Here is a 12,120-nt window from a genome sequence, read left to right on the forward strand (position 1 = left end):
TGGCCTGTTGGGTTCTGTGTATTGTGCAACACTTTAACAGCACTTTCGAGTAAACACAGCAGCAGAAGGTACAGTATTTCCACCCCCCAGAGTCCTTTAGGAAGTGAAAGCAAGTTTCCCCACAACTACTCCCCACCCCTCCAGCTGGGAACTGTATTTCAGGGTCAAACCCGCCTCCGTTATGGCTGGGCTGCCATCTGTGAAATTAACAATTTCCGCCTGGGAAATCCCAGTTACTGAATGTGGAACAACAGATCACAGTGAAACAATGGGGAGGATGTTTGGGTTTGATGTGTTCTTTCCCCCCAAATCCCCACTGACGTTCCTGATGGATTCTCCTGCAGCCGCACCGGGGAAGTTGGAACCATGATGAAGCCTCTGCTGATCCCCTTGACGTACTTCTGTCTTCAGACCTGGCTGGGAATCTCTCAGGTAAACTCTTGAGCTTTGCCAGTGAAGCACTCTGTGTTTTCTTGTGTTTCAGCTCAAGGCTATGCAGGCAGCCATACTGCCTTAGACCTATAGACATGTAGGGCTGGAAGGGACCACGAGAGGTTATCTAGGGCAGCCTTGTGTGCTGAGGCTGGACCAAGTGCACCGAGACCAGCCCGGACAGGTGTTTGTCTAATCAGGGCCCCACACTCACTTCCACAGTGGTTCCAGTCCAGGGACCCTGTGACCAGCAGCCAAGGTCTGCTCTGTCAGACTCCTTGCTGCTGCCTCCATGGATATCTTCTTACCACAGCTTTTTCCAGCCCGCACAGCCTCTCCCGGCTCACCCTTCTTTCAGGGCCGGGCTCGCAGGGCTCCCCCGGGGAATCCCCCAACTCAATCCCAAACCAAAAGAACAAAATTAAACCAATTTCTGCCTGGCTCGGGCATCCTCCTCCCCCTGCGGGAGCCTCCCTGTTCCCCTCAGGTCGCTCCACTCTGCACTGCCAGGAGAGGGACTGCCAAGGTCTTCCCCCTCTCCCTGCAGCCCCTCAAACTCCAGTCCAAACACCCCCTAGGCTTTACCAGCACTGCCCCCGGCTTCCTCCTGGCCAGAGGCAACTCACTGTCCCCAGCCTCCTAGGCCTCCTCCTGGCTCCGGGCCCTCCAGTTCTGGCTCCAGGCCTCTCTCTGCCTTTAGCACAAGAGGGGACATCCCCAGCCAGGTTTGATCACCAGTTGTGCCTAACACCCTCCAGATGCCACCCCGCAGCCTAAAGGGGCTCAGGCTCCTGTAACCCTGGTTAACCAGTGTGGGGTTTATACAACCCACCACAACGGTGTTGCATGTGCATTTGGGGGTTGGATGGAACCTTCCCACGGGCACCACCAGCCCTGGAGCACGCAGTGCATGGCTGGCATACGCAGATGGCAACCCACTGACTCCCCCTGAGGTAAATGGGGGTGGTTTCTAGATATTCCCGTGGGAGTGGATTGGGATCTCAGTCCCTCCTAGCTCCCGCCCTTCCATGTCCCTTGTTCCCCAGGCTTTGTCTTCCCTATTAATGTATCCCTTCCTGCCTTCCCTCCTAACCTCCCCCTCCCCACCTGCACACAATATATCTATGACACTAACAAAGTCCCCAGCCCAGTAAACTAAACATGCATCTGCAATGATTACAGGGCTCGCTGGTCCTCGGGTGTGCCGCCCCCCCCCCAAAAAAAATTGGGGTGCCAACATAACATTTGTCAAGCAACATACTGAGGATTCTGCCTATATGTTCCTCCCCCTTCCTCTGTCTTGTCTGTTTAGAGGTAAGCTCCTAAAGGAAGAGACCATCTCCTAGTGTGTTTGTACAGGGCTGAGCACAATGGGGCCCCGATCCTGGGTGTGACCTCTAGGTGCTATTGTAACACAAATGCCAATGTGATTGTATGTCTCCTTTATTCTCCCAGGCACAATGTCAGAGGATGCTGAACATGACGGAAAATGCTTTTGATGACCAATATCTAGGATGTGCTGAGGAAATTGCACATGCACAGATAAAGTCGGAAATCTCTCAGTTTAGCTGTGGGAAAGGGCAACAGACAAATGGAACAGTGTGAAAACAACGATTTCTCGCCCCAACGGATTTAAGGATGAGTATGGAATAGCCATAGTAGCCTATACTGACCCCACTGAATACGACGGCAAAACTTTTTCAACTGTATTTAATGATGCAGTGAGAGAGAATGCTTACAGCGGCAAGTTCCAGTTCAAAACCTTTCATTATTATTTGACAAGAGCTTTACAGCTCTTACGGGACGGGTGCCATAATGTGTACCGGGGGGACCCTAAGTGTTTTGAGTACCATGGGGGTGATATCAGGTTTGGACAATTTGCCTCTTCATCGATTAGTAAAGAAGTGGCTGAGAGTTTTAGGAAGGGGGGCACACTCTTCACCATCCGCACGTGCTTCGGCGTGAAGATCCAGGCCCTGTCATACAATCCTGCCCAAGAAGAAGTGTTAATCCCAGTCCATGAGACATTCAGTGTGTCCCCCAAAGGGAAGAACCGCTTTGACCTCTGGAGCACAAATCAGACCTGCAGCTATTTTAACTGCGGTGAGTACTGGGCTGAACAGGAGAAATATTTGTGTGGGGCTATTTGCTGCGGAGATTTGAAAACCCCACTTCAGGGAGAGCTGACGAGAGGGACGCTGACATGGGGACTTGCCACCAGGGCTGGGGGAGACAGGCTGCCACGACTCTTGCTGCTAGAGAGGGCTCGGGCTGGGGTGGGTGGACACTGGGTCCCAAGCGCTCACTGAGGAAAGAGAAGGTGCCTAGACATCATGGCGATGGGAGCACTAGAAACGCAGGTGAAGGCCCCAAACCACCGCGAGTCTTCAACACACACACGCCCCGTACAGAGTCCACAGGAGCCCTGGCAGAGCAGTTGTGGCTCCTCAGACACGGCACAGCAAACCCAGAGGCTGTGGGAAGGGAGCAGGGGGGTGGCCCAGTGTGCAGATGGCACATTATTTGGGGCAGTCAGGACTAGGGACGACGGTGAGGAACTTCAGAGAGATCGAACCGCGTTGGGTGAATGGGCAACACAACATCAGGTGACATTCCCTGACACACATTCAAGGTAATGCCTGTTGTGAGAGATAATTTCACTGCATTGTTAATGCGCTGTGCCAGCTCAGACAGAGACCTGGCCAGCATTGTGGCGAGTTCAGTGAAAATCTCAATGAAAATCTCTGTTCAATGTGCTGCTAGGTCTATAAAGCCAACAAAATGTTAGCGTGCATATGGAATGATGGGATGGAGAATAATGTGGAGATATTATAACTAAGGCTAAGATTTAGTCATGGGTTTTTTAAGTAAAAGTCATGGACAAGTCACAGGCAACAAGCAAAAATTCACGGCCCTATGACCTGTCCATAACTTGTACTATATACCCCAGACTAAATCTTGGGTGTTCTCAGGGGCTCTGTGGCACCTGCTGGGAGAAGGGCTCTGGGGCGCTCACTGGTGCTGGGAAAGCAGGGAAAAGAGGAGGGGGCAGCCCAGAACAGTCACCGCTGCTGCTGGTGGGGGCGGCCCCTCTGGCCCGGGACCGGTGCCGTGGGGGGAAGGCAGTGTGGCTGGCACCCGAGCCTCCCGAGCAGCTCAGGTGACCCTGGGGTCAGTCACACCTACCAGGTGTAGAAGTCACAGAATCCGTGACTTCCATGACCTCCGGGACCGACTCGCAGTCTTAATTATAACACCATTACATGAATCAATGGGGCACTCTTCCCTGGGATACTAGGTTTGGGTCTGATCACCTAGTTCTAAAAGATTTATCAGGGGGGTGGAGAAAGAGTTCAAAGACAAGGTATAAAAATGATCAGAGGTCTGGAGAGGTTTCTATGGGAGAGATTGGGATGACTGAGCTAAGAGAAAAGACATAAAAAGAAACAAGATGGAGATATATAAAATAATAAATGAGATGGGGAAATGGCAGTGTGTAATTTACCACTTTCTCATAAAACAAGAATAAACTGAAGGCAACATATTTCAACTAGTAAAAGGGTGTGCCCTTTCATAGAAAATGCAGGGTTAACTTGCAGAAATCATTGCCACAACATTTCTATGATTCCAAGAGCTCAGTAGAATTAAAAAAAAGAATTAACCATTGGTATAGACAGTTAGAATCTCCACAGTTATGTTACATAGGATAAATTATGTATTTTTAAAGGAGCAATAAACCCTTAGGCCTGAGGACAAAAGGCCGTCACTAACTGCCTGGGTTGGGGAAGTAATTTCCTGTATGTGGAGGTTATTCACCTTCGGAGTTTCTTGCAGTTTCCCCTGATACAGTTGGGCCTGACCTCAATCAGGGACAGGACACCAGGCTAGATCCAGTCTGACAGTTCCTATGTTTTTTTGGAAATAGTAGAATGGAGTTGAAAATTCTACCAGGGCAGATCCCTTTCATTGACCCTCTCTGTTTGTACCCTAGGAAAGAAGAACGACGTATGTGTTGGCAACTCTGGTAAGAAAGGAAAAATTTTGTTTTCATTCTTTTGAAAATGACTCACCCTCTGTGTTGAAGTGCAGAGCTGAGACCAACCCCACCAGACAAACATGTCACAAGAAACCAGTTGAGAAATAAGTGGGGTGAACTGCACGTTCTGCCTTTTTTTCCAGGTTCTCGTAGGGAGCTGATGACTAGTATCTGACACCTTCACGACTGACTCTATTCCAGGCACAGTTGATTTTAGAAAAAAAAATTTAAGGAGAATAAGCCCTTAGAGCACTAAAGATTCATCTTCAGTGTCCTGAACTATAAGATGAACACACATTCCTTAACCCAACACCACAAGTGTGTCTCCATCTCCCTGCTCTCATAACTAGCCCCATTCTAGCCCCAGTGGGGCTACATCCTCTCAAAGGACTAAACAGGACTATTTTATCAGAGCAGGTTGGAAAAATCTCAACAAAATATTTTCTTGTTGGAATTTGACAATGTGTCAAACTCTAAACCTTCTGCAGAGCTGGTTTGATTTCGACACTGTTCTGTCAGAACGCTGCCTGGGTTCTGGCCAGCTCACCCGCCTGGCTCCTTGGTAGCTTGGCTGGTGGGCTGTCTAGGAGTCATAGACCCAGGACTTCCAGTGCCCCCGACCCCGGGACAGCCTGCTTGGTGGACCACCCCAGAGCCGACACTCTAGTCCCTTGTGTGGAGAATTTCAAAATGATGTTGTTGTTGTTTATTCCAAGTCAGAACAAAACCAAATTTTGAAATATCAAATTCCTCCACAAAATGGAATGACCCTTCTCTACACAGCTCTACATTTTACCCCAAGCCAATAAAACCCCCCAACAGAAATGGTGTCACTGGACAGTGTTCCACAGACTCATGTCTTTATTACTCATAACTGGAATACACTTATGTGGGAGACAGCAAGCTCCAAATCGGAGCCTCTGGGACCGGCTTGGGTGAAACGTGCTCACTAATGATTGATACCAAAGGAACAAGCAGGCTGAGGAGGGAGGAAGCAGGTGAAATCTCAGCAGTGAGGTGAATGTCCCAGGCTGGAGTGTCCTGCTGAGGGGAAATGGATTAATGTCCCTCTGCAATAAGCAGGTTCCAGTAGCTGTTGGGAAGGACACCTGTGTCCAGCTTTAAGGATCTCTGTCAGTGTGAAATAATTTCCTATCAATTGTTTGATCTGCTTTTTCCTATTAACAGCTACCAGAGGCGGCCTGGCCTTCCCCTCACTGTTTGGAGGATCCGTCATCCTGGTCCACGTTGCTGCTCTGAAGCTGTTTCCCGGTTTCTAAAAGGTCCTATTCGTGTTACTCACTTTTTCTCTAACACAAATCATGGAGGGAGTGTTGTTGGTACCTCCTTGGGCAAGCTTTGATTATACGTTATCGATGAGTAGATCAAATTGAAAGCTGATAATTCTATTCCAGGTGGGATTTGTCTTACAATGGTAGAGCTATAAATTGGTGCCTGTTAGATAAATAATTACTTGTATTCCTGTCATGCTAGCACTTTTGTACCAACTTTTGAGGACTTCAGTAAAAGACTTCTAAGAAATGAACTAAGTCAAAAGTATTTTCATGAATACAGTAGATGGTTTAATCTGTGTTTCGGCCAGGTGAATCTGTAACAGCGCAGTTTGTGGGGGTCCCATGTCTATATCTCTCAGTCACTTTCATATCAAACTTGCTCAGAAGAGGATATTTTTAACTGGAGAAATCAAAGATCCCATTCTGGGCTAGTTTACCCACCTGCCTGCCTACTGACTGTCCTGGGATTGCATGGGGTCTAATCAGTAACAGCACAGGTAGGCCTGACCACTACCATGGCAGCTGACATATTCCAGCAAGGGGCAGGGCGTGTGAATAGATATTCTGAATAGCCAGATTGGGCCATCAGTACAACACTGGAACTGGACAGTTGTGATGGGATCCCTGGGGTGCAGCCTGGGACTGTGGGACCCCTGTGCCCCCTGAGCTGTCTCCAACCTGGGATGTCTTTCACAATGCCTTGCTAGTGAACAGCAGCAATCCCCTCCAGGCGCTGTGATCACTCAGCACAACTGCATGTGGAGCCCCACACCCCGCTAGATTGCATGAATGCTCCCAGAGCCACTCATGGATCACACAGGGAAAGGCACCAGAGCCAAATCTGCCCAGCTCCCAGCACTGTACCTCAGGAATATACCGTCTTGCACTGCTCAAGACGAGCAGTGCAGATTTATTAATTGGTTCTCCACTTCATCAATGTAAAGTGGACATACACCAGCCTTTGCAAACCTCAGCGCATTTGCCACACGCTTCAGGCAAACTCACTGGTAAAGATAAACAGTTAAACAAATTTATTGACTACAAAAGTAACTATAAGTGTTGATAACAAAAAGATAGATTTCGAGTGACTATAAGTGTTAGGCAAAAAGTCAGAGTTAGTTACCAAAAGAAAAAAGTGCACACTGTCTAAACTCTCAACCCGATTAGACTGGGCAATGACTAAACAGTTTCTCACCCCACTGGATATTGCCAACCTTAATATCATAGGCACCAACTTTCAAAAGTGCTGGGGGTGCTCAACTCCTGGCTCTGCCCCAGCCCTGCCCTGTTCCCACTCCACCCCTTCCCCCAATGCCCCATTCTCACCCCCTCTTCCCACCCCCTGCCCAGTTCTGCCCCCTCTACCAAGCACGCCATGTCCTTGCTCCTCCCCCTTCCAAATGCTGCAAAACAGCTGATCATGGCAGGCAGGAGGTGTGGGAAGCAAGGGGGAGGTGCTGATCAGCAGGGCCCATGGGCTGGTGGAACGGATATGGGGACTGCCGGCAGGTGTTCAGCACTCACCAGTTTTTCCCCTATGGGTGCTCCAGCCCTGCAGCACCCACAGAGTTGGCACCTATGCTTAATATACAGGTTTGTCCCTTAAACCTGGGCCAGTCTCCTCTGTTGGAGTCTTCAGTTTTCTTCTGAGTGTCTTGATTGCTTGCAGCATAGGTGGGGGCAGGAGAAAGGCGAAGTATGGGCCTGCTCTGTTCTGTATTATACTCTCGGCCCATGTGCTTGGGGAACACACAAGTCCAGGCATGTCTGGGGGGCATTGCAGAGTCTCTCCAAGCAAGGTTGAGCAATTCCCCTGATGAAGCCTCATGCAGGTGAGTCATTGCATTGTAGCTCCATTGCTGGACAATGGCTGTTGAGTTGTCTGACACCCCACCTGAGCATTGGTGACTTTCCTTGCTGTTGCCTCTGGGGAGCAAATATTTGGCTGATTCCCCAACTTACAGCATGTTTTAGTGACAACCATACTACACAATTCTCATACCTTCATATGCATTAATGATACACCTATATGGACAAAGAAATGACTTTCAGCAGATCACAACCTTTTCCCTGATACATATGGGGCAGGCCTTGTAAGGTAAGATCACGATTATATAAAAAATGAGGAATATGGGGGTTACAGGACGCTCCCTCAAGGTATAGAATGTCACAACTGTATCAGTAATTGTCTCGCCAATTCAACTTCCTGCTCCTATTCCATATTCCAGTCCCTCATCTTGTAAGTGAGAGCTACATCCTTTGCTTATGTTGTTTTAGATGTAGTAAAATATGTTATTTAAATTAGCCCTCTTTATCAAGTACCTAGATCACTCCGACCTGTATAACTGACCTGTCCCTACCTATCATTATTTACCTCTCCACCAATTTTTGTATCATCTGCAATTTTTACCAGCAATGATTTTATATTTTCTTCTTTCTTCCAACTCATTGATAAAGATATTGAATATTACTTTTCCCTACAGGGCCCCACTTCAAACACCCCCATTTGATGATTCCCCGTTTACAGTTACTTTGTGATATATCAGCTAATGAGTTCTGATGCCATTAAATATGGACTACATTATGTCTAGTGCTGATTTTTCATCAGAATGTTGGGCGGGACTAGGTCACTTGCCTTAGAGACATCTAACTCTATTACGCCAAACCAGTTACCATGAGCAGCAAAATTTATAATCTCATCTAAAAATGAACTCAGATTTCTTTACCAAGACCTATTGTGACGGTTCAGTCACAGAGATCCCCTTGGGATTGTGACCTGATGTGCTGAAAATTACCTCTGAACCCATTTTCCCTGCCACATAGCTTGGGACTTCAAAACCCTGCCTCGTTGAGACAGACCACTAGCCTGCTGCAACACAGACCCAGGTCTGGTCCACGCCCCCGAAGCTGCAGACTTTAACTAAAAACAGCTCAGCGGGTTGCCTGTCTCCAGCACCCAGACACCCAGCTCCCAATGGGATCCAAACCCCAAATAAATCCGTTTTACTCTGTATAAAGTTTATACAGGGAAAATTCGTAAATTGTTCATCCTCTAGATCATTGATCGAGACATATGCACAGCTGTTTGCTTCCTCAGGTATTAATCACTTACTCTGGGTTAATAAAATCACTTGTTTATAAAAAGTTGGATTTAAGTGGTTTCAAGTAATAACAGACAGAACAAAGCAAGTCACCAAGCAAAAACACACAAGTCTAAGCCGAATACATTAAGAAACTGATTACAGGTAATATCTCACCCTCAGAGATGTTCCAATAAGCTTCTCACAGACTAGACTCCTTCCTAGTCTGGGCCCAATCCTTTCCCCTGGTACTATCCTTGTTAGTTCCAGCAGACATCTCAGGTGGTAAACAGGGGTTCTCTCATTACTGGCTGCCTCCATAGTCCTGCTGCACCCCCTTTTATAGCTTTGTCACAAGGAAGGAATCTTTTGTCTGTGCTTCTCCCCACCCCCACCTCAATGGAAAAGTACAAGGATTAAGATGGATTACAGTATCATTTGATATGGCCATGTGTCATTGTAAGACCCTTAGTCTCCATTTTTCCTGGGTTGACCCACATGTACACAGGAAGGCTTGCAGGTAAAAAACAAACAAACAATCTTATACAACCAATTGTCCTAGTCAATGAGCGCCATCAAGATTCTAAACCACCGTTAATGGCCCACACTTTGCATAATTACAATAGGACATCAGAGTTATACTTCATATTTCTAGCTTCAGATACAAGAATGATACATGCATACAAACAGAAGAAATATATTCAGTAGGTTATATGATACCTTACAAGAGACATTTTGCATAAAGCATATTCTAGTTACATCATATTCACATTCATAAGCATATTTCCATAAACATATGGAGTGTAATGTCACGCCTATTTGCTATAAAACCAGGTGAAATGGAAAGAATACCTAGCCTTTAATTCTTTACCTACATAACCTCATATTAGCTTTTCTGTCATTTGCCTGGGACTGATGTCAGACTAACCAGCCTATACTTACCCAGGTCATCCCGCATGTCCTTTTAGAATATTAGCACAACATTAGCATTCTTCCAATATTCTGAAGTTTCCCTGGTATTCCAAGATTTATTAAAATCTAACATCAGTGGGCCAGAGAACTCCTTAACTAATGCTTTTGGGACTTCCTGAACAGTAGGTTATAATCAGTGATTTTAACATTCCAGTCATGCAAATCATCCCATCGGGTTTCAGTAACTCCATTCACACCACACGTCTTCTCAATGAGCATTTCCAATTCCCCTTGCTTGTTACTCACATTCCCAGTACTGCTATAAGCATCTTTCAGAGATAATTCATGGCAAGCTCCAGTCACTATGGAACTCATACACCTGATTAATCAATTAGCCAATGCTTGATTAAATTCACACCACCTATAGAAAGGTCTGAGACAGAACTGATCAGAGCCATCACACCACCTGGAAAGATTAACTTCTTGGTAAGATACAGAAATGGCCAGGGCATGAGGAGAGGCAGTGGAACCTGCCCTGGGGTTCAGAGCTCAGCTGGGAGGGGCTACTCCACCGCTTGTGATTGGGAGACAGATGAAACCTTGTAACTAGACGATTCTGGGGCAGTTGCAGATCAGGGGTAGCTATCAAAAGAGAGGGGCCCTGGTGTCTCCTGGATCTGCCTAAGTGCATCTGTAACAGGGTCACACTCACCTCTCACAAGCACCCCCTGGCCGAGTGCATGTGGCTGCATCCTCTGTCTGTGGTGGCTCTTCGGTGACTCAGCCCTCTGGCCAAGTCACACACGTGCTGTCTGGGAGATAAAAGCAACACAAACCCCTTTCAGGGTACAAGTCCAACAGGGGCCTTGCTCAGTGCCCTCTAACGTCTCTCTCTATTTGTCCCTGCTCCAGAATAGAGCAGTGCCCCAAGGCTCCTTCCCTGGAGGCAGCGTCTTCACCCTCTCAGGGCCTCTCCGGCCCCAGCTCTTCATCTGGGCCACTACAGTTCAGTCCCTCTTCTGGGGTACCTCAAAGTCAAGGCCACTTTACCTCTGGCTGGGGGCAGAACCAGGCCCACCCTCTACTCCAGGTCCAAGCCCAGGGACCCTATAGAGAGCAGCCATCTGTAATGTCCCTTTAAATAAACTGTTTCACTACTGTAATTCCCTGGGCCACTTCCCCATGGCTCCCACACTTTCTTCACTCTTAACTCAGGACCTTGTCCTTCTGGAGTCCCAGCAGCCAGCCTGGAACATCCTCCAGCTCTAGTAAGGAACTGAACTCTTGCTGGGCTGGCCCTGCAATTCTTCTTATACTGACCTGCTGGGCCCTGATTGACTGCTTCACATACAGCTGCTCTAGGCAGCTCAGAGGGCTTTTCTATTGCTCTTTTCTGGGGTTGGGTACGGCAGGGTCACAAGGCCTCCAGCAAGGGGACCTCAGGGTTTAGACCACCCCGTCACAGTGTAACCCACACACCTACTAGCTGTGATGCTTTGTCCCATCTAATGGCACCGAGACCACTTAGAGAGAGAGATTAATGAGTCTTCTCTACAGCCTTAGCTAAGGGGCAGTTGGGTTTTAGCTCCTGCAGTAAAGGCTCATGCACTAAGCTACAGAGGTCTCAGGTTTGATCCCACCCACTGATGACTGGGGTCTATGAGCATTACGGGGGGGTCATCCAGGATTTCAACTGGGAAGTCTCTGAAGTTCGGGATGCACTTCCTCAGCTAGGGCAAGTATGTAACCCACACACCTCCTGGGTGTGGGGTTCTGTCTCATCTAGTGGCCCCGAGATCACTTAGAGTGAGAGATTAATGAGTCTGCTCTACCGCCTTGGCTCATATACTAAGCTCCAGAAGTTTCCGGTTAGATCCTGACGACTGGGGTCTGTCGGCATTACAACAGCATCACACCGTAAAACATCAATACAGATTTTCCAGGATGGAAATCCAGCAGGAGAAGCCTTCAGGCAAAGCTCTTAGAAGACATGGAGGATCTTTGCTGATTTTCTGTTACAGCAGACTGTGGATTAATTAAATTTACATGGGAGGAATGCGAAATAGCGCCTAGATAATTTTATCATAGTGGGAACAAAATGGGTCATGCAGAAATAGAGAGGAGGTTTTTAGGGTGGGGAATGCAAAATAAAACCAGGGGCTGTGGAACTGGAGAACGCCAACATAGAGGGGTGATTGGGGCAGGGAAATTCAGCTAAAGAAGGCACCGTGGGATTGGAGCCTGAAAAAATAAGGAGCATTACTGGAGCAGGAGTTGTAAAACAAAGAGGGGATTCTGGTGTAGGAAATAGAAAGTAAAAAGAAGGTTATTGGGATGGGGAATGCAAAAAGAACAGGATTTGCAA

General features: G+C 47.6%; 1 protein-coding gene across 1 annotated transcript; it reads left to right on the forward strand.

Moving 5' to 3' along the window:
* The first annotated feature begins 366 nt into the window (after positions 1–366).
* On the forward strand, positions 367–5,831 carry LOC128843097 (T-cell ecto-ADP-ribosyltransferase 1-like). The gene is given in 6 exon segments (XM_054039678.1): positions 367–432; positions 1,888–1,996; positions 1,999–2,586; positions 2,589–2,792; positions 4,424–4,456; positions 5,657–5,831. Coding segments are annotated over 6 exon segments (1,092 nt in total). The 3' UTR covers positions 5,749–5,831.
* Positions 5,832–12,120: the final 6,289 nt, after the last annotated feature.

This window comes from Malaclemys terrapin, chromosome 1 (genome assembly GCF_027887155.1).
Source record: "Malaclemys terrapin pileata isolate rMalTer1 chromosome 1, rMalTer1.hap1, whole genome shotgun sequence".
Classification (NCBI taxonomy): Eukaryota; Metazoa; Chordata; order Testudines; family Emydidae; genus Malaclemys; species Malaclemys terrapin.